The 24,040-nt window shown below is 46.3% G+C and overlaps 1 protein-coding gene across 7 annotated transcripts in view; it reads right to left on the bottom strand.

The window, feature by feature from the left end:
• Positions 1-24,040, bottom strand: part of LOC136381402 (kelch-like protein 36) — a 122,151-nt gene that overhangs the window by 84,585 nt on the left and 13,526 nt on the right. For 4 of the 7 annotated variants that reach the window (XM_066350093.1, XM_066350089.1, XM_066350090.1 and 1 more), the window contains exons 3-5: positions 22,286-23,359; positions 20,655-20,812; positions 14,507-19,834 (exon numbers count right to left, since the gene is read on the bottom strand). The exons of the other annotated variants lie outside the window; for them this stretch is intronic. In XM_066350093.1, the coding sequence (XP_066206190.1) occupies positions 19,279-19,834; positions 20,655-20,812; positions 22,286-23,359 (1,788 nt within the window). In that variant the 3' untranslated portion in view covers positions 14,507-19,278. Of the gene's footprint in view, positions 1-14,506; positions 19,835-20,654; positions 20,813-22,285; positions 23,360-24,040 lie in introns of those variants that run through there. 7 annotated transcript variants of the gene reach the window in all.

Below are 24,040 nucleotides of genomic sequence, written 5' to 3'. Positions count from 1 at the left end.
GGCAAGCCCAGGGTTTCGAACCGGCGACCTCAGCATTTCCAGGTCGACGCTTTATCCACTGTGCCACCACAGGTCAGGCAAATTTTTTTATTTTTTTATTTTATTTATTCAGTTTTAGAGAGGAGAGAGAGACAGAGAGAAGGGGGGACGAGCTGGAAGCATCAACTCCCATATGTGCCTTGACCAGACAAGCCCAAGGTTTCGAACCAGCGACCTCAGCATTTCCAGGTTGACGCTTTATCCACTGCGCCACCACAGGTCAGGTTATTTTTTTAATTAAGTGAGAAGCAAGGAGGCAGAGACATACTCCCGTATATGCCCTGACCAGATCCACCCAGCAAGCCCTCTATGGGGTGATACTCTGCACATATGGGGCTGCTGCTCTGTTGCTTGGCAACCAAGCTATTTTAGCACCGGAGGCAAGGCCATGGAGCCATCCTCAGCGCTGGGGTGGAACTTGCTCAAACCATTTGAGCTATGGCTGCAGGAGGAGAAGAGAGAGAGAGGAGAGAGAGAGAGAGAGAGAGAGAGAGAGAGAGAGAGAGAAGGGGAGGGATGGAGAAGCAGATGATCGCTTCTTCTGTGTGTCCTGACCAGGAATCAAACACAGGACTTCCACACAAAAGGTTGATGCTCTACTGCTAAGGCAACCAGTCAGGGATTTTCTTCTCTTTTCTTTTTTAAGATTTTATTTGTTGATTAGAGAGAGAGAGAGAGAGAGAGAGAGAGAGAGAGAAAGGTGGGGTTAGGAGGAGCAGAAAGCACCAACTCGTAGTTACTTCTTGTATGTGCCTTGACCAGGCATGCCCAGAGCCTCGAACCAGTGACTTCAGCATTCTAGGCCAACACGCTATCCACTGTGCCACCACAGGTCAGTCTTAAATTTATTTTTCAATTACAGTTGACATTTAATGTATTAGTTTCAGGTATACAACATAGTGATTAAACATTTATTATACATGATGAAGCGATTACCCAAGTAAGATTAGTACCCATCTGACACCATACATAATTATTACAATATTATTGACTATATTCCCTGTGCTGTACTTTACATATCTGTTTTTATAACTGGCAACTTGAGAAGTATCATGGGTCTGGATTGCATTTTTTTTAAGATTTTATTTATTCATTTTAGAGAGGAGATAGAGAGAGAGAGAAAGGGGGAGGAGCTGGAAGCATCAACTCCCACATGTGCCCTGACCAGGCAAGACCAGGACTCCGAACCGGCGACGCTGGTTGACGCGCATCCAGGTTGACGCCCCATCCACTGCATCACCACAGGTCAGGCTTGATTGCCTTTTTAATTCATTTTTAATTCCAAATCACTCTAGACTTTGGAAGATTCAGATTTTCTGTCACTTGGCTCCTATATAATGGGGAAAATCCAGTGTGTCCTTCCTGCTTCATAAGAGAGATTCCAAGACCAACTGGGATGATGAATGTGACAACAATTTAAGCCACATAAAACAATCCATTAACTGCAATGCATTCACATTATTAATGAGTTAAAGTGGCAACATCGCTACTTAATGCTCTTTCATTTTTCTTAATCTAATCACCCCTACAACCCTTCCCTTCCCCATTCACCCAAGAATTTCTTATCTTTCATTGATTTTCATTTAATGTAGGTTTTTCTTTTCTTCCAGACAGACAGCTAGGGCAGGGGAGGGAAGGAGGAGGAAGCATTCTTTCAATCACCTTTAGCCTACAAAAACAAGTATCTTTATTACTTTAAATGCAAGGTTGATTATAACAGAAGTCAAGAGATTTTGAAAAAATAATCCATGACTCCAGCAGTCTGGCACAACATTTTTATTGTTTGAAATCTCCTACCACTGCTGAGCTTGTTAACATGGATGCGATCAGAATCCACAAAGTGGACTTGGAAGTCTCAGAGGTCCATGCCCAGATCCCAGCTCCTGCACTCAGCAGTCGGTGAACTTGGGTAAGTTCAGTGCTGGAAGCCTCGGTTTCCTCGTAGCATCCCCTTATGGTTTTCCAGTGCCATTTTTTAAAAAATATTTTTATTTCTTGATTTTAGAGAGAGAAAGGCAGGGAGAGAAGCAGGAAGCATCAACTCATAGTAGTTGTTTCTCACATGTGCCTTGCTGAGCAAGTTGAGGGTTGCAAACAGGAGACCTCAGCATTCCAGATCAACGTTTTATCCACTGAACCACCACAGGTCAGGATCCCAGTTCCTTTGAGAGTCAGATGACCCTTGGGCAGACTCCAGGACAATGCTGTAGTAGTCTGGTGTGACCTCAAAGGCCATTTGGTGTTCCCATTTGGGATAATTACATGCATTAGCATGGAAACGAGGGGAGGTGAGGTGGGAAGGTGGAGAGGCTGGAGGGGCACAGACAGGAGGACTTGTCACTAGTTAACAGCCTGTAGCTGAATCCCAAGCTGGAGGCAATTTGCAGACTCCTGAATACAGCCATGCCTGAAACTAAAGAAAACTCATAGACTTCCCAAATGAAGCCATCCTGAATAGGATGTGGCAGAGGAGCTGGTGAACCAGAGAAAGAACACAAAGGTTTTGAGAGAACAAAATTTGTTAACTGATGTATTGATAAAAGGTGAGATCGAGGCAATGTTAACCTAATGCCGTATTTCTGATTCGTTGGACTGGGTAGATGGGACAGTCCAGGAGGAAGTGTTTAACTACACATAGAGCCTCTCTGGTTACTCTCAATCTGATGACAGAGAGAAACACAAGCTACGAGAATGGCAGCGCTTGTTTGGAGGCACAGAGTACATCTTGTCTTTCTCTTCGTTGTCATCGAACACACCTTTGTGAACCAGTGACGTAGCACGGTGATTCAGATCTCCTGCTCCCAAGTTAAATGCTACTAAGCATGAATTCTAGCTTTGCCCCCTCAACTTGTGATTTAATTTTTCTCAGTCTGTTTCCCCATATGTAATCTTATGATGACAAGACAAACTTCCTGCACAGCAGCGAGGTTTGCATATTGAGACATCAAATGTAAAGCGCATCTCACGATGCCTGGTACATGGTAAGTGTTTCATAAGGGCTGAGCTGATGATGATCATTCCAGGACCTCCAAACAGACAAACAGTTTGGACCAACTCGTTTGTGACATGAATTATTTCTTTCTAATTGATGATGTTTTTGTTAACGAAAGTTAAAAAAATAATAAAAGCTTAATTACCATTTGATAGGTAATTACTATGCTGTGTGTGCTCTACAATTAAAGTGATTTGCATGTAAGATGCTGCTGCTGCTGCTGCTGTTAGCACTACTGATACATTAGTTGTACAATAATTTTGAATTTAACTTCATCTGCAGATTCTGGGGATGGTAGCCTTCTAGGAGAGGGAGGAGGCAACCCGCCTGTCATGGGCTACCTCCATTAGTACCATGATCTCAAACAAACTGAATGAAGGGTCAGAGGCAGGAGACTCAGGCTCCATCCTACTTTTAAAAATCTAGTTTATTTTAATTCTTTCCAATTATAAAGACAATAAAAGTTCAATGTGATAAAGCAAAGAAGAAAGGAGAAAATACTCATTTTTCTTCAAAGACAAAACACTGTTGGCTTTTTGGAGTATAATCTCCAAGCATATATATATACAGTAATAGACTTTCATTTAGTTCAATGATGCATATAAAACACCCAAGACAGTGCCTGGCACTTAGTTACTACTCAGAAAATGAGAGTGTTATTATTATTACTATTATTATTGGATATCTGATTTTGTATTTTGGTTTTTCCTATGACATTAATGCCAGTATTTTTCCATTTGATTAAAAATAAAAACTCATAAATGTTATTTTAAGTGATTGCACAATATTCTGTCCTGTGCATGTTTCATGTATATAATTTTTTTAAGAGTAAATTATAGCTTCTTTTTTTTTAAGTGAGAAGAGGGGAGATAGTGAGACAGACTTCTGCATGTGCCCCAACAGGATCCATTTGGCAACCCCCATTTTGAACCAATGTTCGAATCAACAAAGCTATTTTTAGCACCTGAGGCTGACCCACTCAGACCAATTGAGCCACTGCTGCTGTGGGAGGGAAATAGGGAGAGAAGGGGGAGAGAAGCAGATGGTCATTTCTGTTTTGTGTCCTGACTGGAATTTAACCTGGGACGTCCATACACTGGGCCAATACTCTAACCACTGAGAAAACTGGCCAGAGCCTCTTATTTTTTAAAAAATTGATTTGTTGTTCTATGTATTTATGCACTCACTGGCTGAGTCTTGTATGTGCCCTGGCCAGGGATTAAACCCACAACCTTGTAGTATGGGGATAATGCTCTAACCAATAGAGCTACCCAGCCAGGGCTATAAATTATTTCTAACTGTTCATTCTTAAGAATATTTAGCCTGATCAGGTGGTGGTACAGTGGATAGAGTATTGGACTGGGACACAGAGGACCCAGGTTCAAAACTCTGAGGTCTCAGGCTTGAGCGCTGGCTCATCCAGCTTGAATGCAGCTCACCAGCTTGAGCGCAGGTCGCTGGCTTGAGTGTGGGATCATCGACATAACCCCATTGTCACTGGCTTGAGCTCAAAGGTTGCTGGCTTGATCAAGCCCAAGGTCCCTGGCTTGAGCAAGGGGTCACTTGCTCTGCTGTAGCCCCCACATCAAAGCACATACAAGAAAGCAATCAATGAACAACTAAGGAGCTGCAACAAAGAGCCACAACAAAGAATTGATGCTTCTCATCTCTCTCCCTTCCAGTCTGTCTGTCCCTAGCTGTCCCTCTCTCTGACTCTCTCTGTCTCTATAAAAAAAAAAAAAAAAAGCCTGACCAGGCAGTGGCACAGTGGATAGAGAATTAGCCTGGGATGTTGAGAAACCAAGTTCGAAACCCTGAGGTTGCCAGTTTGACTAATCTCATCTGGATTAGAACACAGGGTCACCGGCCTGAGAATTGGTTCATAGACATAATCCCTTGGTTGTTGGCTTGAAGTCCAAGGTTGCTGGCTTGAGCAAGAGGTCACTGGCTCAGCTGAAACCCCTTGGTCAAGGCACATATGAGAAAGCAATCAATAAACAACTAGAGTACCACAACTATGAGTTGATTCTTCTCATCTCTCTCCCTTCCTGTCTGTCTGTCCCTCTCTCTCTTGCTTAAAAAATAAATAAAAAGAAGAATATTAATAAACATCTTCATGCCCAAGGTCTTCTCCACATTTTAAGTTATCACATTGCATTGTGTTAATCAGGGTTCTCCAGATAAACAGAACTAATAGGATATAAATAGAAATAAACATAAAATGGTTTATTATAAGAAATTGGCTCATGTGATTATGGAGGCTGAGAAGGTCCACTGTGTGCCATCTGCAAGCTGGAGACCCACGAGAGCCTATGGTATAAGTTCAAGTCCGAGAATAGACCAATGTGGTGAATATATAGTCTGACCCTGTGGAAGGAAAGGAAAACTAACACCCGGAATATTGTCAATTTCAGTCAAGATCAATTGCTGAGCTTTCCAGGGTGGAAGGGGTTCTAAGGTGACCAACTGGTCATCAAGAGCTAGGTGGGTCTCCTTGATGGATGGTGCCATATTGGGAGCTCAACATTGGTCTGTGTCATTGGCAGTGGCAGCAGCTGGATAAACCTTGGTGAGCAAAGCCCATGTGGAGTCTCTGTCCCTGCCGCCATGACTACACTGTTTATGTGCCCATGTGCCAGCACTGGGGTGGCCAAGGACAGACTGGCTGACATCTACTGGCAAAGTCATTCTGTTTATTCAGTTGCTTAATGCCTCTTGTGATGTGAATGCTCCCTAGTGAATACTACATGTGATCAAAGATCTACACGCTCTGTATCCACCTGCATACACCCACCTACATGTCTCTTCTCCAGTCCTGTTTGTCCCCAGTCATCTTTTTCTTCCAGGTCTCTGACCAACCAGTCCAGCCAGTTGTCACTGTCCATGACTCTATACACATTCTTACCTTAGCCTACTTTTCTTTCCCCATAAAGTGGATGACCAGCCATATCAGCCACGGTCTGCCCATTGGGAGAAGTTCCTCTGAATGCTGTCTTTCAGAGTCTGGCTTTTGTGGTAAGTCCGTGAGTCTGTTCTCTTGTGGATGCCTTATTAGTCAGGGTGTGTGTGTACGCATGTGTGTGTGTGTGTGTGTGTGTGTGTGTGTGTGTGTGTGAGTGTGAGAGAGAGAGAGAGAGAGAGAGAGAGATATGGAGATTTTAAGGAATTGGCTTATGCTATTATAGATGCTAGTAAGCCCCAAATTTGCAGGATGGGCCAGTAACCTGGACAACCCAGGCAGAGCTGATGTGCTTCAAGTCTGAATGCCATTTGCTGGAGAATTCCCTTTTGCTCAGGGGAGTTTAGTCTTTGTTCTATTGGATTGGATGAGGCCCACTCACATGATAGAGGACAATCTGTTTTACTCAAAATACCAATTTAAATGTTAATCCAAAAAAACACTTTCACAGAAACACCCAGGGTAATGTTTGACCAAATGTCTGGGCACTGTGACCCAGCCACATTGACACACAAAATTAAACATCACAGATGCATTAACTAAATCAACATTTTTGTTCTTCAAAAATGTTTAAATTTCTTCATTGATTGGAGAGAAAGGGAGAGAGAAAGAGGAAGGGAGAAAGAGAGAGACAGAGAAGCATCAACTTGTTGTTCCACTTAGTTGTTCCATTTAGTTGTGTACTTATTGTTTCTCCTACATGCTCTGACTGGGGGTTAAACCCATGACCTCTGGTGTGCTGGGTTGATGCTTTATCCATTAAGCCACCTGGCCAGAAGCTTGATCTGAAAATTTGAAAGCCAGACCTTAAAACACAGTAACCACATCAAGCCACTGTTCTCCGTGGAGAATATATCCTAAAAAGTCAGCAGACCATCTTCTTTGATATCATCATGGCATCTTTCCCTGTGCATGGTGGGACAATTACTGAATCTCTGACTGGACACAAATCTTTTAGCTGCCCATTTCCTATATGCCACTGTGTCTCACACAGTCTCTAGTTATAAATATTAATAGAGGGCAAGGGGGGACGTGCCAGGGGAACACAAGTTTGGGAAATATAAATTTAAGCAAAGTGAGATAGGCATCTTGTGTGTGTGTGTGTGTGTGTGTGTGTGTGTGTTTGTATTTTTCCTAAGTTGGAAACGGGAGGCAGTCAGACAGACTCCCGCATGCACCCGACCGGGATCCACCCGGCACGCCCACCAGGGGGCGATGCTCTGCCCATCTGGGGCATCACTCTGCCCATCTGGGGCGTCACTCTGCCGCAATCAGAGCTATTCTAGCGCCTGAGGCAGAGGCCACAGAGCCATCCTCAGTGCCCGGGCAAACTTTGCTCCAATGGAGCCTCGGCTGCGGGAGGGGAAGAGAGAGACAGAGAGGAAGGAGAGGGGGAGGGGTGGAGAAGCAGATGGGTGCCTCTCCTGTGTGCCCTGGCCGGGAATCGAACCCCGGACTCCCGCACGCCAGGCCGACGCTCTACCACTGAGCCAACCGGCCAGGGCTGAGATAGGCATCTTTGATGGGATTTTCAGAGGTTATAATATACAAACATGTACCCTCATGTAGGTCTCCAGGAGAGAAAACATGGCCTGCAGAGTCAATGTGGTGAACATCTAGTCTGACCTTTAGGAGCTGCTTAGGAGACAAAGGTTCTGCAGGTCACACCTTTAGTCTCCAACCATCTCATTCCATAGCTTAAGAAACAGATCGAAGGCCCTGACCAGATAACTCAGTTGGTAGGAGCATTATCCTGAGATGCCAAGTTTGGGAGTTCCATCCCCGATCAGGGTACATACTAGAATCAATCAATAAATGCATAAATAAGTGGAAAAACAAATCAATGTCTCTCTCTTTCTCTCTCTCTAAAACAAAACAAAAACAATAAAAAGTGTTATTTCAAAAAAAAAGAAAGAAAGAAGGAAACATTTAAGATATGAGGTACCTTGCCCAGGTAGCATGCAGCAAAGCCAATGCTAAAATCCAGGTTCCTGACCCACAATCCATGCTCTGTCCACATCACAGAAATGTGATCTGGTTCCCGTTCTGAATTCAGGAGACACTGAGTGAACGTTGATTGAGGCTATTAGTTATGAACATTGGATTGGAAAGCAGGTCTCAGTCCGCTTTCTTTTTTTAAAAATCTCAGTCTGGAACCAAAAAGGCCCACAGCATCGGCATACTTAGAAGTTTGGAACTGCATATAGGAATCACATATTTTTAGCACCTTTAGATGACTGCAGGGGTTGGGCCTGACTCCCGGGAGGATGAGTCACTATTGTGGGTTGCCTAGTGAAATGATTCCATTGAGCAGAGCACGAAGTTGGCGAACCAGTGGACAACGGACGTTGGAGACCATTCAAAGGGTTGGGTCACGCCTCAGGGCTTCCTGCCCTGTCAACAGGAAGTCCACAGACACAGTTCACTTTCTCTGGGAAGCAGCAGGTATGTGGCCCCTGCAGAGATTTGCTCCAAGACCCTTCCAAGCCTTTTCAAGCTGGAAGCTTTGGCTCCCCATAGATTGTGTTGAACCAACAGGTTTTGGCCAGTGCAAACCTGGCAGAGCTGTTGGTGATTTGATAAGAGACTCATAGCCCAGGGAGGTCTGTGGGTGGAGGATGGAGACAGAGCCTCCTAGCGGGCAGGAGTTTCCAATGGAGCATGCTTTAGACCAGGGATCCCCAAACTATGGCCTGTGGGCCGCATGCGGCCCCTTGAGGCCATTTATCCGGCCCCCGCTGCACTTCCGGAAGGGGCACCTCTTTCATTGGTGGTCAGTGAGAAGAGCATATTGACCATCTCATTAGCCAAAAGCAGGCCCATAGTTCCCATTGAAATACTGGTCAGTTTGTTGATTTAAATTTACTTGTTCTTGCCTGACCTGCGGTGGCGCAGTGGATAAAGCGTCGACCTGGAATGCTGAGGTCACCGGTTCAAAACCCTGGGCTTGCCTGGTCAAGGCACATATGGGAGTTGATGCTTTCTGCTCCTCCCCCCTTTCTCTCTCTCTCTCTCTCTGCTCTAAAAAAATGAATAAATAAATAAAAATTAAAAAAAATTAAAAAAAAAAATAAAATAAATTTACTTGTTCTTTATTTTAAATATTGTATTTGTCCCTGTTTTGTTTTTTTTTACTTTAAAATAAGATATGCGCAGTGTGCATAGGGATTTGTTCATAGTTTTTTTTATAGTCCAGCCCTCCAACAGTCTGAGGGACAGTGAATTGGCCCCCTGTGTAAAAAGTTTGGGGACCCCTGCTTTAGACTCACCAGGAAGGCTTGTAAAAACATGCATTGCTCTGGGACCGCTCAGCAGATTCAGCAGATCTGGGGTGGGGCCTGCATGTCTACCAAGTTCCCTGTGATGGTTATGCTGCTCTTTCTGGAACCGCCTTTTGAGGACCACTGCTCAGAGCGCCCCTGGAGGATCCCCCAAGGTCTGCACACATAGAATTGCTCCAGCAGCAGCCCAAAATGAATGCTGCCTCTCTATTCTCACCATGTTGTCCCCAATTTTAGAACCCAGGTAGGGAGGTCCTGGCTCTCAGCCTTTAGCTATCTGGGAGACCAACACACAGAACTCAGAGAATGGGGTGTATTATTGCTGTAATATTTTAAACAGCTTTGTTGAGATATAATTCACATGACATACAATTCACCCATTTAAAATGTGCAATTCCATCATTTTTTTGTATAGTCACAGATATGTGCAACCATAACCACAGTCAGGTTTAGGACATTTCATCATCATAAAGAGAAACCCCATACCCTTTAGCTATTGCTCTCTACCCCTTCTTATCCCTACCCCACCCTAAGCAACCACTAATCTACATTGTATTTCTATATATTTGCCTATTCTGGACATTGTGTATAAATGGAAGTATACAGGCCTGGCCCATTGGCTCATTGGATAGAGCATCAGACCAGTGTATGGATGTCCTGGGTTCAATTCCCAGGCAGGACACACAAGACGAGTGACCATCTGCTTCTCTCCCCTTTCCTCTCCCCCTTTTCTCCCTCTACCCCTCCTATAGCCAGTGGCTCAATTGGTTCAAGCATCAGCCCAGGGCTCTGAGTATAGCTTGGATGGTCTGAGCGCATCCGCCTCAGGTGCTAAAAATAGCTCAGTTGATTCGAGCATTGGCTCCAGACAGGGGTTGTGGGTGGCTCCCAGTTGGGGTGCATGTGGGAGTCTGTCTTACTATCATATCACCCTTCCCATAAATAAATAAATACATAAATAAATGGAAGTATACAATATGTCATCCTATGTATCTAGCTTCTTTGACTTAGCATACTGTCTTCAAGTTTCTTCCATATTATAATGTCTCAGTGCTTTGTTCCTCCTCATGGCTTAGTAATATTCCATTGTATGGATGGATCACATTTTGTTCATCTATTCATCCAGTGCTGGACGTTTATTATTAAAATTCATAGACTACACACACAGAGTACATGCTACTGTACGTTAAGGTTTAGAAGTAGGACATAGGCAGCTTTTACTTTCTGTCTCTTGGACCATTCTCTCAGGTTGCCCTGAGCTGCCAGGTGAAAACTCCTCAGACTTCTCTGCGACCACCATGGGGAAAGGTCAGGTGTCCAGTTGGTTCCTGCTGAGGCCAGCCTTCTCTCCAAAGTAAGCATTTGACTGAAGCTATACTCCCAGGAGACCCTAGCTGGAGCAGTAGAATCTCCTAGCTGGGTCTCACCTACATATATAGTTAAATTGTTGTGTTAAGCCACCAAGTCTGGGTGTAGTTTTAACTGGCGCAGCTGTGGTCTGTTCTCTAGAGGAATTTATCAGGGAAGTCTGTGGCCCAGGCCAGCATCATCCAGGCACAGATGAAGGCAGAGGTCTCCTGATGCCTCTTGACAAGAGGGCCTCCTTCCTTTTTCCTTTCTGTTCACTTCCCTTTCTATGCAACAGCCACACTTTCCTTTGATGTTGGAAATGGGACTCAGGTTCCTTCCCTCTGTGATTTGTCCCCAGCTCTCATTTCTCACCACATTCTCTCTCCCCCAGTGCCTTTTGTTCCTCTCACCTGCCGTGCACACTCTCTACACGGAGCTTTAAAAAAGAAAAAAGCTTTGGGCCCTGGCCGGTTGGCTCAGTGGTAAAGTATCAGCCCAGTATGTGGCTGTCCCAGGTTCGATTCCTGGTTAGGGTACACAGGAGAAGCAACCATCTGTTTCTCCACCCGTCTCCCTCCCTCTTTCTTTCTTTCTTTCTTTCTTTCTTTCTTTCTTTCTTTCTTTCTTTCTTTCTTTCTCTCTCTCTCTCTCTCTCTCTCTTCTTCTCCCACAACCATGGCTTGATTGCTTTGAGCACACTGGTCATGGACGTTGAGGATGGCTCTACCTCAGGTGCTAAGAAATAGCTTGGTTGTGAGCATGGCCCCAGATGGGCAAAGCATTGGCCCCAGAGAGGGGTTGCTGGCTGGATCCTGGTTGGGACACATGCAGGAGTCTGTCTCTTTAGCTCCCCTCCTTTCACTTGAAAAAGAAGGGAAAAAGAAAAAAACTTTGTTGAGATACAATTCACATACATAAAAGTTATCCATTTAAAATGTACAGCTCAGTGGGTTTTAATCCATTCATATTACCTATCCCTACCTACCTCCTGTGTGTGTGGGTCTGTTTCTCCCTGTGAGGAGTCAGCCCACAGGCAGACACCTTGCTTCCTTGTCACCACCATATCACCGCACTTGCAGCAGTACTTGCTTGGCCCTGCTAGCTGGTGAATATGTGTCACCGTCGTGAACATAAACTTGGCAAACTCCACGGAGGTGTTATATGAGCTGGTCTTAATTCAAGGATATGGTCGCGTCTTTGAGACAATGGCCCTGGCCTCAGCTGCCATGTGGTGAGGACCCTGTCTGTGTGGGGCTCTGAAGAGATGCCCTCTCTTTTGGTCCTCTCTGCAGAGCCTAGCCCCATGCAGACTTACCTGTCTTGTACCGGCTGCCTCTCTGCCATCTCTGAGTTAGGGGACAGCAATCCTTACTGACGGTTCAGTGAAAGTTAAGGACTCCCTTGGTTAACCCTTCAGCTCACATATTTCCATCCTAGGGGGTTGTTCTGGGTCACAGAACCCCACGTGGGCACTTTAAAGGGTTGTCGTTTTTCAGTAGTTGACAGAGAAGGGTCTGAGCTGACACACTTGTTTTTAAAATCCAGATCCACACATAGTAGGTGCCTCTGGTGTCCAATACAGGCCCACTGTCTTCCCGATTCTAGCCACAGCCATGGTGGCGGTTCTGGGCAGGCTCAGCTGGCCTGCCAGCATCCTTCTGTCATACACCCCTAGGCCCCTCAGACACTAGATAGCTGGTGGGGCACTGAGCAGCCCAGGGATAGAGGGCATCCGGGCTTCTGGGAGAACCCTGTCCAAAGAGACAGAGCCCAGTAAGTGCCGCCTCTCCTGCCTCTGGCAGAAGACATAGGCACACACCTGCTGCCTCAATGTGTTGACACTCCCCCAGCAAGAGATACCATCTGTGTCTCCCTCACCCTAAACTTGGGGGGCCTTTGTGATGGCCTCAAGGAGTGGAATGTAGCAAAGGGACACGCCATGACTTCCCAGGCTGCGTTGGAAAAAGCCATGTGGCTGTTGCTATACCCATTTGGGACACTCGCTCTGGGAGGAGGAGCATAAGAAGTTTGGGTGAGGCCACCACGTGAGAGAGACCAAAGCAGCCAGAGGGGTGGGGGGGAGACAGAGAGAGGGAGATTGACAGTGAGGGACAGAGGGATGCTGAGGCACCCCAGCTGTTTCAGTCCCCCACCCAGGCCCCATCTGGCAGTGAGCCTCCAGGAGCCACCATCCGAGTGTACAAGAAACTCACTGAGAGCTGCTTAGATGACCCAGTCAACCCTCAGATTTGTCAGCAAAAATGTTAGGTGTTGCCTAACCAGGTGATGGTGAAGCAGATAGTGTCAACCTGGAACACTGAGGTCTCAGGTTTGAAACCTTGAGGTCGACAGCTTGAGCGCGGGTTCATCTGGCTTGAGTGTGGAATTGCTGACTTGAGTGCGTGTTCATAGACATGATGCCAATGGTCACTGACTTGAGCCCAAGGTCACTGGCTCAGCTGGAGCCCCCCCAGTCAAGGCACATATGAGAAGCAATCAATGAACAACAAGTGCCACAACTATGAGCTGATACCTTTCATTTCTCTACCTTCCTCTCTCTCTCACTAAAATATAAATAAAAAATAAAAAAATAGTTGTTTCTTTTAATTAAAAAAAAATTTTAGAGAGGTAGGGAGACAGAGAGACAGGAACATTGAGCTGTTTCTGTATGTGCCTTGAGTTTGAATCGGCAACCTTGGCGCTTCAGGATAATGCTTAACCAACCGAGCCATCTGGCCAGGGCTTAATTTTTTTATTTATTGATTTATATTTTTGGAAAGACAGAGAAAGGAATAGAGAGACAGAGGAGGGGAAAGGGAAGCATTCATCTCTTGTTCCACTTAGTTGTGCATTCATTGGTTGCTTCCCATGTATGCCCTGACCAGGAATCGAACCTTCAACTTTGTCGTCTTTCAGGATGACACTCCAACCGAGATGACCGGCCAGGACCTAGTTATTAGGTTTTAAACCTACTTGGGGTTGATTCACTACTTGACAATAGATAAAGCACCTTATCAGCTTTTCCTCCTTCCTTGTCTCACTCTGGCTTCCTGGGAGCCACCTCCCCAAAAAAGACCTGCCTTCAAGTCCCTGGCTAAGGTTCTGCCTTCAAGAGAACCCAGACCAATTCTAGCACGGACCAGCTGGATAGGTAAGGTCATTCAGCTTGGGTAAGATCATTAACCCAAGCCTTGGATTCTTCATCCCAAAGGTGGGGATCATAGCAAACCTAAGATTACTCTGAGGTTGAAATGAAAGAATCCCAGTAACTTTAGCATCTGACAATCACTGTCCTGTTTGGGGCAGCTCATTGGCTCAGAGGCAAATTCTAATCCAGTTTCCGGGTTTGATGGGCCCGGCCAGGACCTTGCACCATCCTTCCAATGCTGAGTTGCTATCGGTGCCCAAGGGGGACTGGGCTTGTCTGCAGCCTTGCAAAACCACAGCAGGGCAGCGGCACTACCTTCTTCTTCTTGGACCCTAAGGGAGATAAGTGAACTCTGTCCTTATAGAGATAATATTGTATCTTTCTAGATAAAGATAATAAATAGTTTGTCATAAGCTATATTTCCCTGGCTTCTAGTTTTCTTTTCTAGTCAAATTACCCCAAATGGACACAAATTTAAGCAAATACTTTCATTTCAGGTCACAGGACTTAGTGCTGCAATCAAGGATCTGAATGAAATTTCTGGCAAAATACAGTAATTAGAAGCACAATGAAAGCAGAATTGAAATGTCCCAGCATCCCACAACACATAAAGACAGTCTGGTTAATTTCCAAATTATATTTGGGCTCAACATACAAGGCTCTTTTTTGGGGGGGTGGGGGTGGGCAGAGAAAATAGGACTGAAGAGCATTACAATAACCACACAAGACTTGGAATGTAATGATAAAATAAGCCATACCCGAGCAGGCAAATCATTTTAATGTGTTTCAAGAATTGAATACTCTGTATGGAATTAAAGAAAAAAAAAAATCAACGTGCAGGAAATTGATTAAAAAGAAATGACACAGAAAAGCTCCAAATGTCATAAAGTTACAAATACAAAAGCAGCAAATTAAAATACAAGCATACAATTACAGATTTTGGTAACATTAGTAGCTGGAACATACCCAATGAATTACTTGTTAGATATCTTACTAATTCTGACAGAAGACTGGTGGTAATGATTAACTTCAATTGATCCTAAGGACTTTATTCATCTTTCAATAGCCAGGAAACCTGTAAAGGTGGCTTCAAGTAATTATGAAAGGGTATTCTTTTTCTCAAAGAAAGCTGACCTGCAAGGGTTTATCCCTGCTGCCCTCCCCCAAATTTGTACATTCATTTAACGCTTTTAACTAAGGCAACCAAAAGACAATTTCTTGAAATCCCTAAAACATCCTCAAAAGCCACAAATTCTATCCATGTTTAAACAAACAAACAAACAAACAAACAAACAACCCACAAAGAAATTAATAACCTCCAATGCTGAGGGCAATAATTCTATAAAGTGCAGGATGGTTCACTGTTACAGACTTTGTGGATGTCATGTTAAAATTTCTTTAAAAGAATGGATGGACGAGAGTGGACCAGGACCCCAGCCACGCCCTGGGTTGAGCAATGACCCGTGTGAGAAAGGTGACCTATGGGTCTGTCCTCAGGTATCTTCTCAACTCTGTACACTGCTGAGGTAGGAGTTTTGGAAGAAGTGTGAGACGTTTTAAGGGAGTGAGAGTGTCCACTTGGCAAATCAGTGCCCTCTTGCTCAGTTGGGGGCCTAAGATGGTCGCGGTCATGCTCATGGGTGAACTTACAAAATTCAGGAGTTGTATCAGATCACAGCCACAGAGAAGAGCATGATCCAAGACAAAGCCACATCAGGTGGGCGATATCCTGGCACTGACCAGAGGACACGTGCTGTCTAGTGCAAGCTCGAGGGGGTGGGGATAGGGGGTGAGGTGGAAAACCCTGGCAGGCAACCTACAAAATGGTTATTAGCAAATGGTATCAAAAAGTATCAAAACATTTCAAAAAACTTGAAAAACTGCCAGGCTTGGCAGACGCACTTGGCAGGTCTCCAAGTACCCGTGGAGTTGCCCTGTGTTCCAGAGGTTTGTCCCGGAGGCCAGGACACTGACCCTGCCCTCTGAGGACACTCAGAATCTGCAGGGACAGCGAGGCTACCCAGACCACAGCTGGAACTGCCACTCCAGGTTAGGGATCCGTGGTCTGAGATTCTAGACAAAAACTCCAAGAGCTAAAAGCCTGTGAGATGCCGCTCAGACCAGAGCTGGCCAAGCCGCATGCCGTGGAGGACCAGGGTAGAGACAGGCCGCTAACTCTGCAAGGGGGCTGGGGTCAGGGAGGTCTTCTCCCATCACACATTGCTCAAATCACCCAAAGGTCACTCCTGGACTTGGAGCCAGATACTGTGAATCACAGGTGACCTCACCTGAACTCAGAGTGTGACCTTGGACCTCAGGGGAGGGACATTACTTTCTTTTGGCATTTGGGTTTGCACCCAAAACTGAACAGCCCTTAGTGTTGGCTTCCGGGGTTTCTATTAAGTCACCATGAGGTCAGGCCGCCTTTTCAGTCGGGGGCAAGGGGAGGAACATTCAGAATATAATACACACATGAGGTTTTTCTGCCCAGGTCAAGATCTATCTAAAATGGCAGAATGTTAAAAATACTGATTGAGCCATCCATACAGGCAAGCTGCCGAGACAGACAATCACTGTACGTCTTCAACAGCAGAAAGATCACCAGAAGAAACCAGAGTTTCTCCAGCTTTCCTATCCTCTTCCACAATTCCATTTACGTCTTAAGCAAACAGGGTTCCAACTTGGACGAGGATCAAACTCAAAGCCTACAACAAAGATGAAGTTAACACTCTAGTTCTTTAAAAGTGAGAAAAAAAAACAAAACCTGAGTAGAAGCTCACCATGCTTATACTGAAAGATAAGAAAAAAAATAATAAAAAGATTCAGATATTCTCAAAGTTCAGCTTGGAGCACTTAAGAGTTTGCAAATGTTGCCAACACTTTCAAGATTTTGTAGTTCAAATGGCCACCTGCCTAAGTACATCTGCCAAACTGAGTTAAAGACCATTTTCTTTCATTCTTAGTCGGACTGCACAGCAGAGCGACTTCCACCCTGAAACATGGACAGCAGAAACCAGCCACGGGCCCTGCCACTCCACTCTCCCATGCTCAGGCCCATTGGCCATGACTCTCTTTTCCACCACTGACCACAATGAGCTTGAAAAATCTTTCTTAGTATAAGCAGAGCCACCACCAATTATTTGAAGTTGGTCCACAAGAAGAAACTTATTTATCAAGTCTACCTTTAGAGAAATGTCCCCTCAACCTCAGTAGTAGTAGTTTCTAAGCCGTGTAGGTTACAAACTGCCTTCTTTGCAGGAGAAACATCACAAAATATTAGGGGTGAGACACTGTAAGAAGTAACCAAGGCACAAGTCAGAGCAGAGGCCAGAGGCCTGCATCCTGGGACATGTCCTGGGAGTAAAAAATAAAATGGCTGGCTTAGGCTAGAAATGGATGGCTGTCCTCTCCCCAAGGTCAGAGTCATCTGTCTCCCCAAAACACAAATAGTTTTTCTATGAGCTCTTCCCCACCTGTCCCTGGATTCTGGTAGACCACCTCTTTATGACTTGGGCTGAGCAGGGGAGAAGAGATCATTGATTCTGTGCTTTGTAAAGCATCTTCAAGAAATGAACCCTTTCCTGGAATAGGAAGTAGGGTTAAACTATCCCAAAGTTGAGAGAAGTTCTGCAAAACGTGTTTTGTGGCGGGGCTGAGACTAGGTATGAGTCAGAAGGGGTTTTAGGCTCAGCAAAGTTTGGAGATGCTGGTTGATGGAAAGTTACCAGTTAATGCAGGACTTCTCAGAGCCTTTAATACACAGAAGGGTTGTCAAGCCACAAGAACAGTGTCGTTTTTTGGTCTGTTTGTATGCCTCGCAGAACTTCTCAGACGTCTAGGGAGTCCCATATACAAGGAATTAACTAATGATGCAGACTGCTTGCCCAGCTAACAATAGAGGGCAATGATCTGGGTACTGAAGCTTTCAGCGCCCACTCTCAGCTCTCCTGGTTGCTATCAAAATCACCGTAAACTTCAAAGGAAAGGAAAGGAAAGAACATGCAGTTAGGAGACAAAAATATAATAAAAGTTAACAGATTCTTATTCTAATATTAACAATATATCTTGATATTTTCTCATCTCTGCAATCAGATTTCTGCCAAGGTAAAGATTATTAATACCTCCTTTGGCTCATGATTAAAACTGATCCCATTCCTTTCCTCCCACCATACCTTGAGTTACACAGTGTCTTGGGTAGCAGTCTCAAACCTTCCTTAAAGGGCACATACTCTTGATGGTCTAGTAACTGTAGAAATCAATGCAGAGTGGTCACATATCTCAAAAGGAAGTGCTGACTATTTTAATAGCTTATATAGACTGGAAGAGATTAACCCTTGGGAGGAGCCTGGCCATTACTTCATCTAACCCTGTCATGTAATAAGTGAGGAAACAGCTCTAGACTTTTTAAAGAATTTGCCCAGTAGCACAAAACTACTTAGCAGCAAATGGCTGGGACCAGGGTCTGTCACTGGGTTGGTGAGCTGGGGAGACACTCCACAACCTTCTTATGGATTAATGTGCGCTTACTCATGTAAAAGCTCTCAATGCCTCTAGGAGCTGTAGTCACAGAGGACAACAGCAAATTCTAAGGTGCTCCCTCTTTATTTTCTGAAAAATAAATGTATCTATGGGGCTCAGGACATCAGAAATAGTGGGTGCCAGAAAAAAGAAAAAGTTTAAAAAGCACAAAGTACAGAATAATGTTTATAAAGAACGTCATCCACCCCATCCCTCCCCACTTCTTCCCTGATTACCTAGATACCCTTTTAGAATTCAGGGAGATTACCAGCCAGGAAAACTGAGTTATTCAGAAACGACAGTCACCTGAGAAGAAAATCCCAGGAGGGACACCTCCCTCGTGAGAAGTCCCAGGTCTCACCTATTGTCCAGTGAGTTGGTGACCCTTGGTCACTCTCTCACCCTCTTGGGATCCCTGTCCCCACTTACAAAAACAAATGCACGTGACCTTGCTACGGGCTCCCAACCGTGGCTGATTTTCAATCATTCCAGGAACTGGTTAAAACAGTTCCCAGTCACTCCACCCACCACTCCTGGTAGTTTCAGACCCGATCATTCTGAGGTGGGGCCCAGGAATCTGCATTTTAAAAAACCCCAGCCACATTTGGGGAGGTTCAGACTAGAGGATCCGAAACGTCCCGCTGAAGCCTTTAGTTTTACTACAAAAATGTCTATGTAAACCCTGCCCTATCTACTCTCAGAGGGGTGGTTGGGAGCACCCCCAAAGATCTGTAACGTGGAGAGAAGCCCTGCATAGACATAAGGGGGTATTTCCTGACTGGGCCCAGGTTTAATTATCAAGCAAGATAATATGTAAAGTTATGTAGAATATTTAATCAGTTACGGTATCATAGAAATATCAAGAATCATAAAAGTAAAAAAAAGCTACTAAGTGGTACATAATGGTTCCAGGGTTCTATGAAGTTGCTGCTGGTCTACACTCTGGGAGGTGGCGGTGGCGGGGATGAGGTCCCAGCAGGCACAGGTGGGGTCACTGGCCCCGGTCCTGGTGCCTCTTGGCCTTGCCCTTTTTTTTCTTGTCCTCGAGCTGTGGCTTCAGGGCACAAACGCAGGCGGACACTCCAGCGATGGCCTTGGGCAGGTCGGTGCCTTTGCTCCATTTGTCCTTCTCACGGTCGTACACCTGGACCGTCTTGGAGAAGGCCGTGTTCTCCCAGCTGTAGCCACCCAGGATGTAAATGCGGCCCTCCCACACGGCCACACCCGACTCGCTGTTGGCATGCAGCAGTGGGGCCACGCGGGTCCACTGGTTGCATTGAGGGCTGTAGGCCTCGACCCCTAGCACGTCGAAGCGCTCCATGGACTCCACGCTGTCGTCGCTGCCCCCAATGGAGTAGATACGGTCCTCCAGGCTGCACATGCTGTGCCAGCCCCGTGCTGTGATCATGGGCCGGCGCTCCTCCCACACGTCCGTCCGGTGGTCGTAGCAGAGCAGGTTCTTGCGGTAGGGGCCAATCTGGTAGTCGTGGCCCCCTGAGATGTACACGAAGTCTTTGTAGATGGTGCCTGCGTGGCCATACGTGAACCTGTGAAGAGATGAACAGATGGATAAAGAGACAGAGAGGGAGCTCAGTGCTGCCCTGAGCTCTATGGGCTGAGAGGTCTTAGTCTCTTCTTCGGCCAAATGGCCACAACCTGTCCTCTTAGGGGCTCATGAAGATTTGAAGGAATAATGCTGGGAGTGGGCACCCTATGAATATTTCATAGACAGCAGCTGTCGCTGCACAGGAAGTGGCAGAGCAGGGTGGGTTTACAGAGAGCTTGTTAGTCAGAGTGCCTGGGCAAGAATTCCCAGCTCTGTCCCCTCTCCATTTCCCTACCTAAGAAGTGGGCATAATCACAAGACTGCTATCCTTCTCATAAGGACTGAAAACAGCAACAACATGCTACTGAGGCACACATATGCATGTGATCAAATTATATGACAAATGGGGAATGAAACAAAGTACAATTCCAATCACAAGGTATTCTGGGAAAGTCAGGCCTATAGGGACAGTAAAATGTCAGGAGGAAGAGGGAAGGGATGAAGGAGTGGAGCACGGGGCTCTTAGGGCAGGGAAACCATTCTGTATGGTTCTGTAATGGTAGAGACTTACACACTGCAACTCAGGAAGTGAACAGACTCAGAAACGGGGATGTCTGACACTGGCACTTGGACGGCCTAGAACAGGAGCCCTGATTCATTGCCACCACGCCCTCTGCCCCTTGTGGTACACCCACTGTTATTTATAAGCCAGAAGATTTTCCCTGGAATTAAAGGCCAAAAAAATCCAGAAAATGAGGTGGACTGAACTGTAATCCAAAAGTCGTCACATCTGAAGAGTCTACCACAAAACCCCTAATCACCTTGGCAAGCCGGCCACATAGGACCAGGAGTCGGTCTTGGGACTGTAAGTCTCTACTGAAGAGAGAGCGCCATTCTCATTCCGGCCACCAACGGCCACCAGCATGTCTTCAATGGAGGCAAGGTAGAAATCCACACGGCGCTGGTTCATGGAGGCCACCTGCGGAGGCAAGACACCTGTACCTTCCCTTCCCCAAATCCTGGACAGTGTCAACATCTAGAATCACTTCCCAAAAGTGTTCCACGGATCATTCAGCCCAGAAAGGTGAGGCAGTGGCCAAGTGAGTTTGGGGGAAGGGATCAAACTTGAAGGAAGAAGGGTTCCTTAGAAAGGACTTCTCAGAGTCCTCAAGGATCCATGAGATGTTGCAATCCCCAAGAAGGGTTTGAAAAACATGGCCCCCCAAACTTGTTTAGCCATGTGGCCAGCCTCGTGTACTTGAGTTCTGCTGGACACACAGTTCATAATTATTGATTTAGTGATTTCTTGAAATAAATATTCATCTTTCCTCTTACCTCCCCATCAGATAACATTTTAATTAATGCTGACTGCCATCTGTGTTAATAGACAGACAGTGGCACTCAACAGGAAATTAAAAAGCCAAAGACCCAACTTTTTTTTTTAAGTAATCCAAGCAGAGCACACAAATCAACACAGTCTCGTATGAGACCATACATTCAGGCTGCCACTGCTTTGAGGACAGGCTCCAAAGCTGGGAGCCTCTTTCTAGTGACTGTACTTATACATTGGTGGGTGGTTTTCTATATTTGAGAATAAAATAAAATCACCAGCATCCATTCTAAGTTTTGAGCTCACAAAAACACCAACTGAAGTAAAATCACTGAGGTCTGAGTACAAAGACTGAGGCTGATTTTTGTGGATGTGGTCTAGAGCGGTGTCTGTGGGAGGAAAGGAATACTTCCCTCTGCCGGGCACTGCCAATCAACATGAGCTACAACCTTTGACCCTGGAAGGCCAATTTCCAGAGGGAGAAGCTGAAATTTGGACAGGGCAAGGAACCGGTCTGAAATTTCCAGCTAGGTTTTAGCCAAACTGGGATGTGAACTCAGGTCTGACACCAAGACCCATGCTCTTCCCGGAATTAGCCACCACACCTGCCAAAGGTATGATGAACCTTCATGGCCTCCGTAAACAGTTCCAAACCTTTCTAAAAGAGGAGCCTGGCCAAGACTCTGAGCCACAGGGAGGAGTATTTGAACAAAGGGTCCAATCTTTAGACTGGCACTATCCAATATGGCAGCCACTAGCCTCACATGGCCACACAAATGTAAATTAGTTAATGTGAAATCAAATAGAAAATTCAGTCCTTTATTTCAAGAGGTCAGTTGCCATATATTGCTGGTGGCCACTATGTCAGACAGCGCAAGTGTAAAATGTTTCTATTGCTGCAAAAAGTTCTAGACGGACCCTGTAAAAGGTCAGCCCTCATTCTCCCCAGCCACGGTGTGGGCACAGGGGAGGGTAGAAATTAGGTGGCTCCTCACATTATCATCACACCTTGTTCAGAAGCAGGAACTGGCTGAGGCCAGGGAGAAGGGAGGGGCAGTCAAAGCTAGGTTAGAGAGATCAAAAGTCCTCAAGAGTAAAGAAAGAATCTGGCTTTAATCTCACCTTGATCCACTGTTTACAGCGGGGGTCATACCTATAAAGAAGATTAGACGCTGCGTCCCCTCCATTGTCCCGCGAGAAGCTGCCGCCAGCGATGAAGATGAACCCCCCCAGCACGGCAACACAGTGGTGGCTCCGCCGGGCTGGCAAGGGTGTCTCCTTGACCCACTGCTCGCTCTTGGCGTCCAGGTAGCAGGTGTCGTCACTGAGCTCCAGACACCGCTCGGAGACCTCGCCACCCACAAACAGCAGGCGCTCCTCATTGGTGCGGAGCGCTGTGCGCTTGTTCTGCATGACCGGCTGGGCCGCCAGGTTGTTGTGGTAGCGCACGGCCTCCTCGATGAAGCCCTCGCAGTTGGCCTCCCTGGGAAGCAGTGAGCACACGGCTGGCTTCACGCGGTGCAACAGGTCGTTCTTGGGGATGAGTGGGAAGTGGATGTGCTCCAGCACCTGGTAGGCGTGGGCCTCGCGCTCGGGCTGCTGCGTCAGCCACTGCAGGGCAGCCTGCAGCAGGTCGTGCTCGCATTCCCGCTGCACCTCGCTGCTGCTCAGGTACACGCACAGCTTCTGCATGGAGATGTTCTGCAGGAAGTCGGGCGTGAAGGACAGCGTGCCGAAGTGGCTCAGGATGAAGCCGTCGATGAAGGCATCCAACCGCTTGAGGCTGTAGATGGAGGCCAGCTCCTGCAGGTACAGGTAGTTGTCCTCGCTCACCTCCTGCTCCAGGTACTCGCAGCAGAAATCCACCACCGTCCAGATCTGCAGCAGGTGCGCCGTCTCCAGGATGTAGTCAATGTTGCCACCATCCAGCGCCAACTCCCCGCCATACAAGAAGTCCACCACGGCCTTGAGGCCAATGTAGGAGGCACCAATCAGCTCTACCTCCTTCTGGAAGGCTTCACGCATGCCCAGGGTGAACATGGAATTGAAGTAGTCGCTGCACACGGCCAGCAGGTTGCGGTGAGCTGGCACACGCTGCTCGTCGGCGACCAGGACAATGTCGCAGAAGAGGCCACGCAGACGCTGCTCATTGAGCCGCTGCAGCACTGTGGTTGAGTGGTCGGCCCAGTGGTACACCTATGGGAGAGCGCGGGTCAGGGCTCCGCTCGCTCCCGGGCCCAGAGAGGGGAAGTGTATCAACCTGCCCCTCCCAGCACAGCTGCAGGAGTAAATCTAATGGGACACGACCAGCAATTTAAATACAACGGAGTGGGCCTGACCTGCGGTGGTGCAGTGGTAAAGTGTTGACCTGGAACGCTGAGGTTGCAGGTTCGAAACCCTGGGCTTGCCTGGTAAAGGTACATATGGGAGTTGATGCTTCCTGCTCCTTCTCCCCTTTCTCTCTCTCTCTCTCTCTATCCTCTCTAAAATGAATAAAAAAAATAAATACAACAGACTAAAAGAGAATGGAAAATAAAGTAGAGCGCATTGCAGAAAATAAGGGTGCTTGTGTGTGTGTGTGTGTGTATGTATTGTATATATCCTTCCTTCCTTCTCCCCTTTATAAAGTTCCTAAAATGAATCTTCCTTCTTTCTTTCCTCTCTCCCTCATCTCTCTTTTCCTTCTTCATAAATAAAATTCCTAAAAGTTTTCTTTCTTCCTTTCCTCTCTTCCTTCCTTCCTTCCTGTGGGTCATGAACAAATAGATTTGAAAAACTGCTGTCCTGTCAGGATGGAGAAGAGGCCCCAGAAGCAGCCTCTAAAGCCAGACAGGATCAAAGTTTGCTTCCAGGTCTGCAACTGCTCAGCTGTGTGGG

This window comes from Saccopteryx leptura, chromosome 9 (genome assembly GCF_036850995.1).
Source record: "Saccopteryx leptura isolate mSacLep1 chromosome 9, mSacLep1_pri_phased_curated, whole genome shotgun sequence".
NCBI lineage: Eukaryota > Metazoa > Chordata > Mammalia > Chiroptera > Emballonuridae > Saccopteryx > Saccopteryx leptura.
This window is presented reverse-complemented; position numbering and strand designations above follow the sequence as displayed.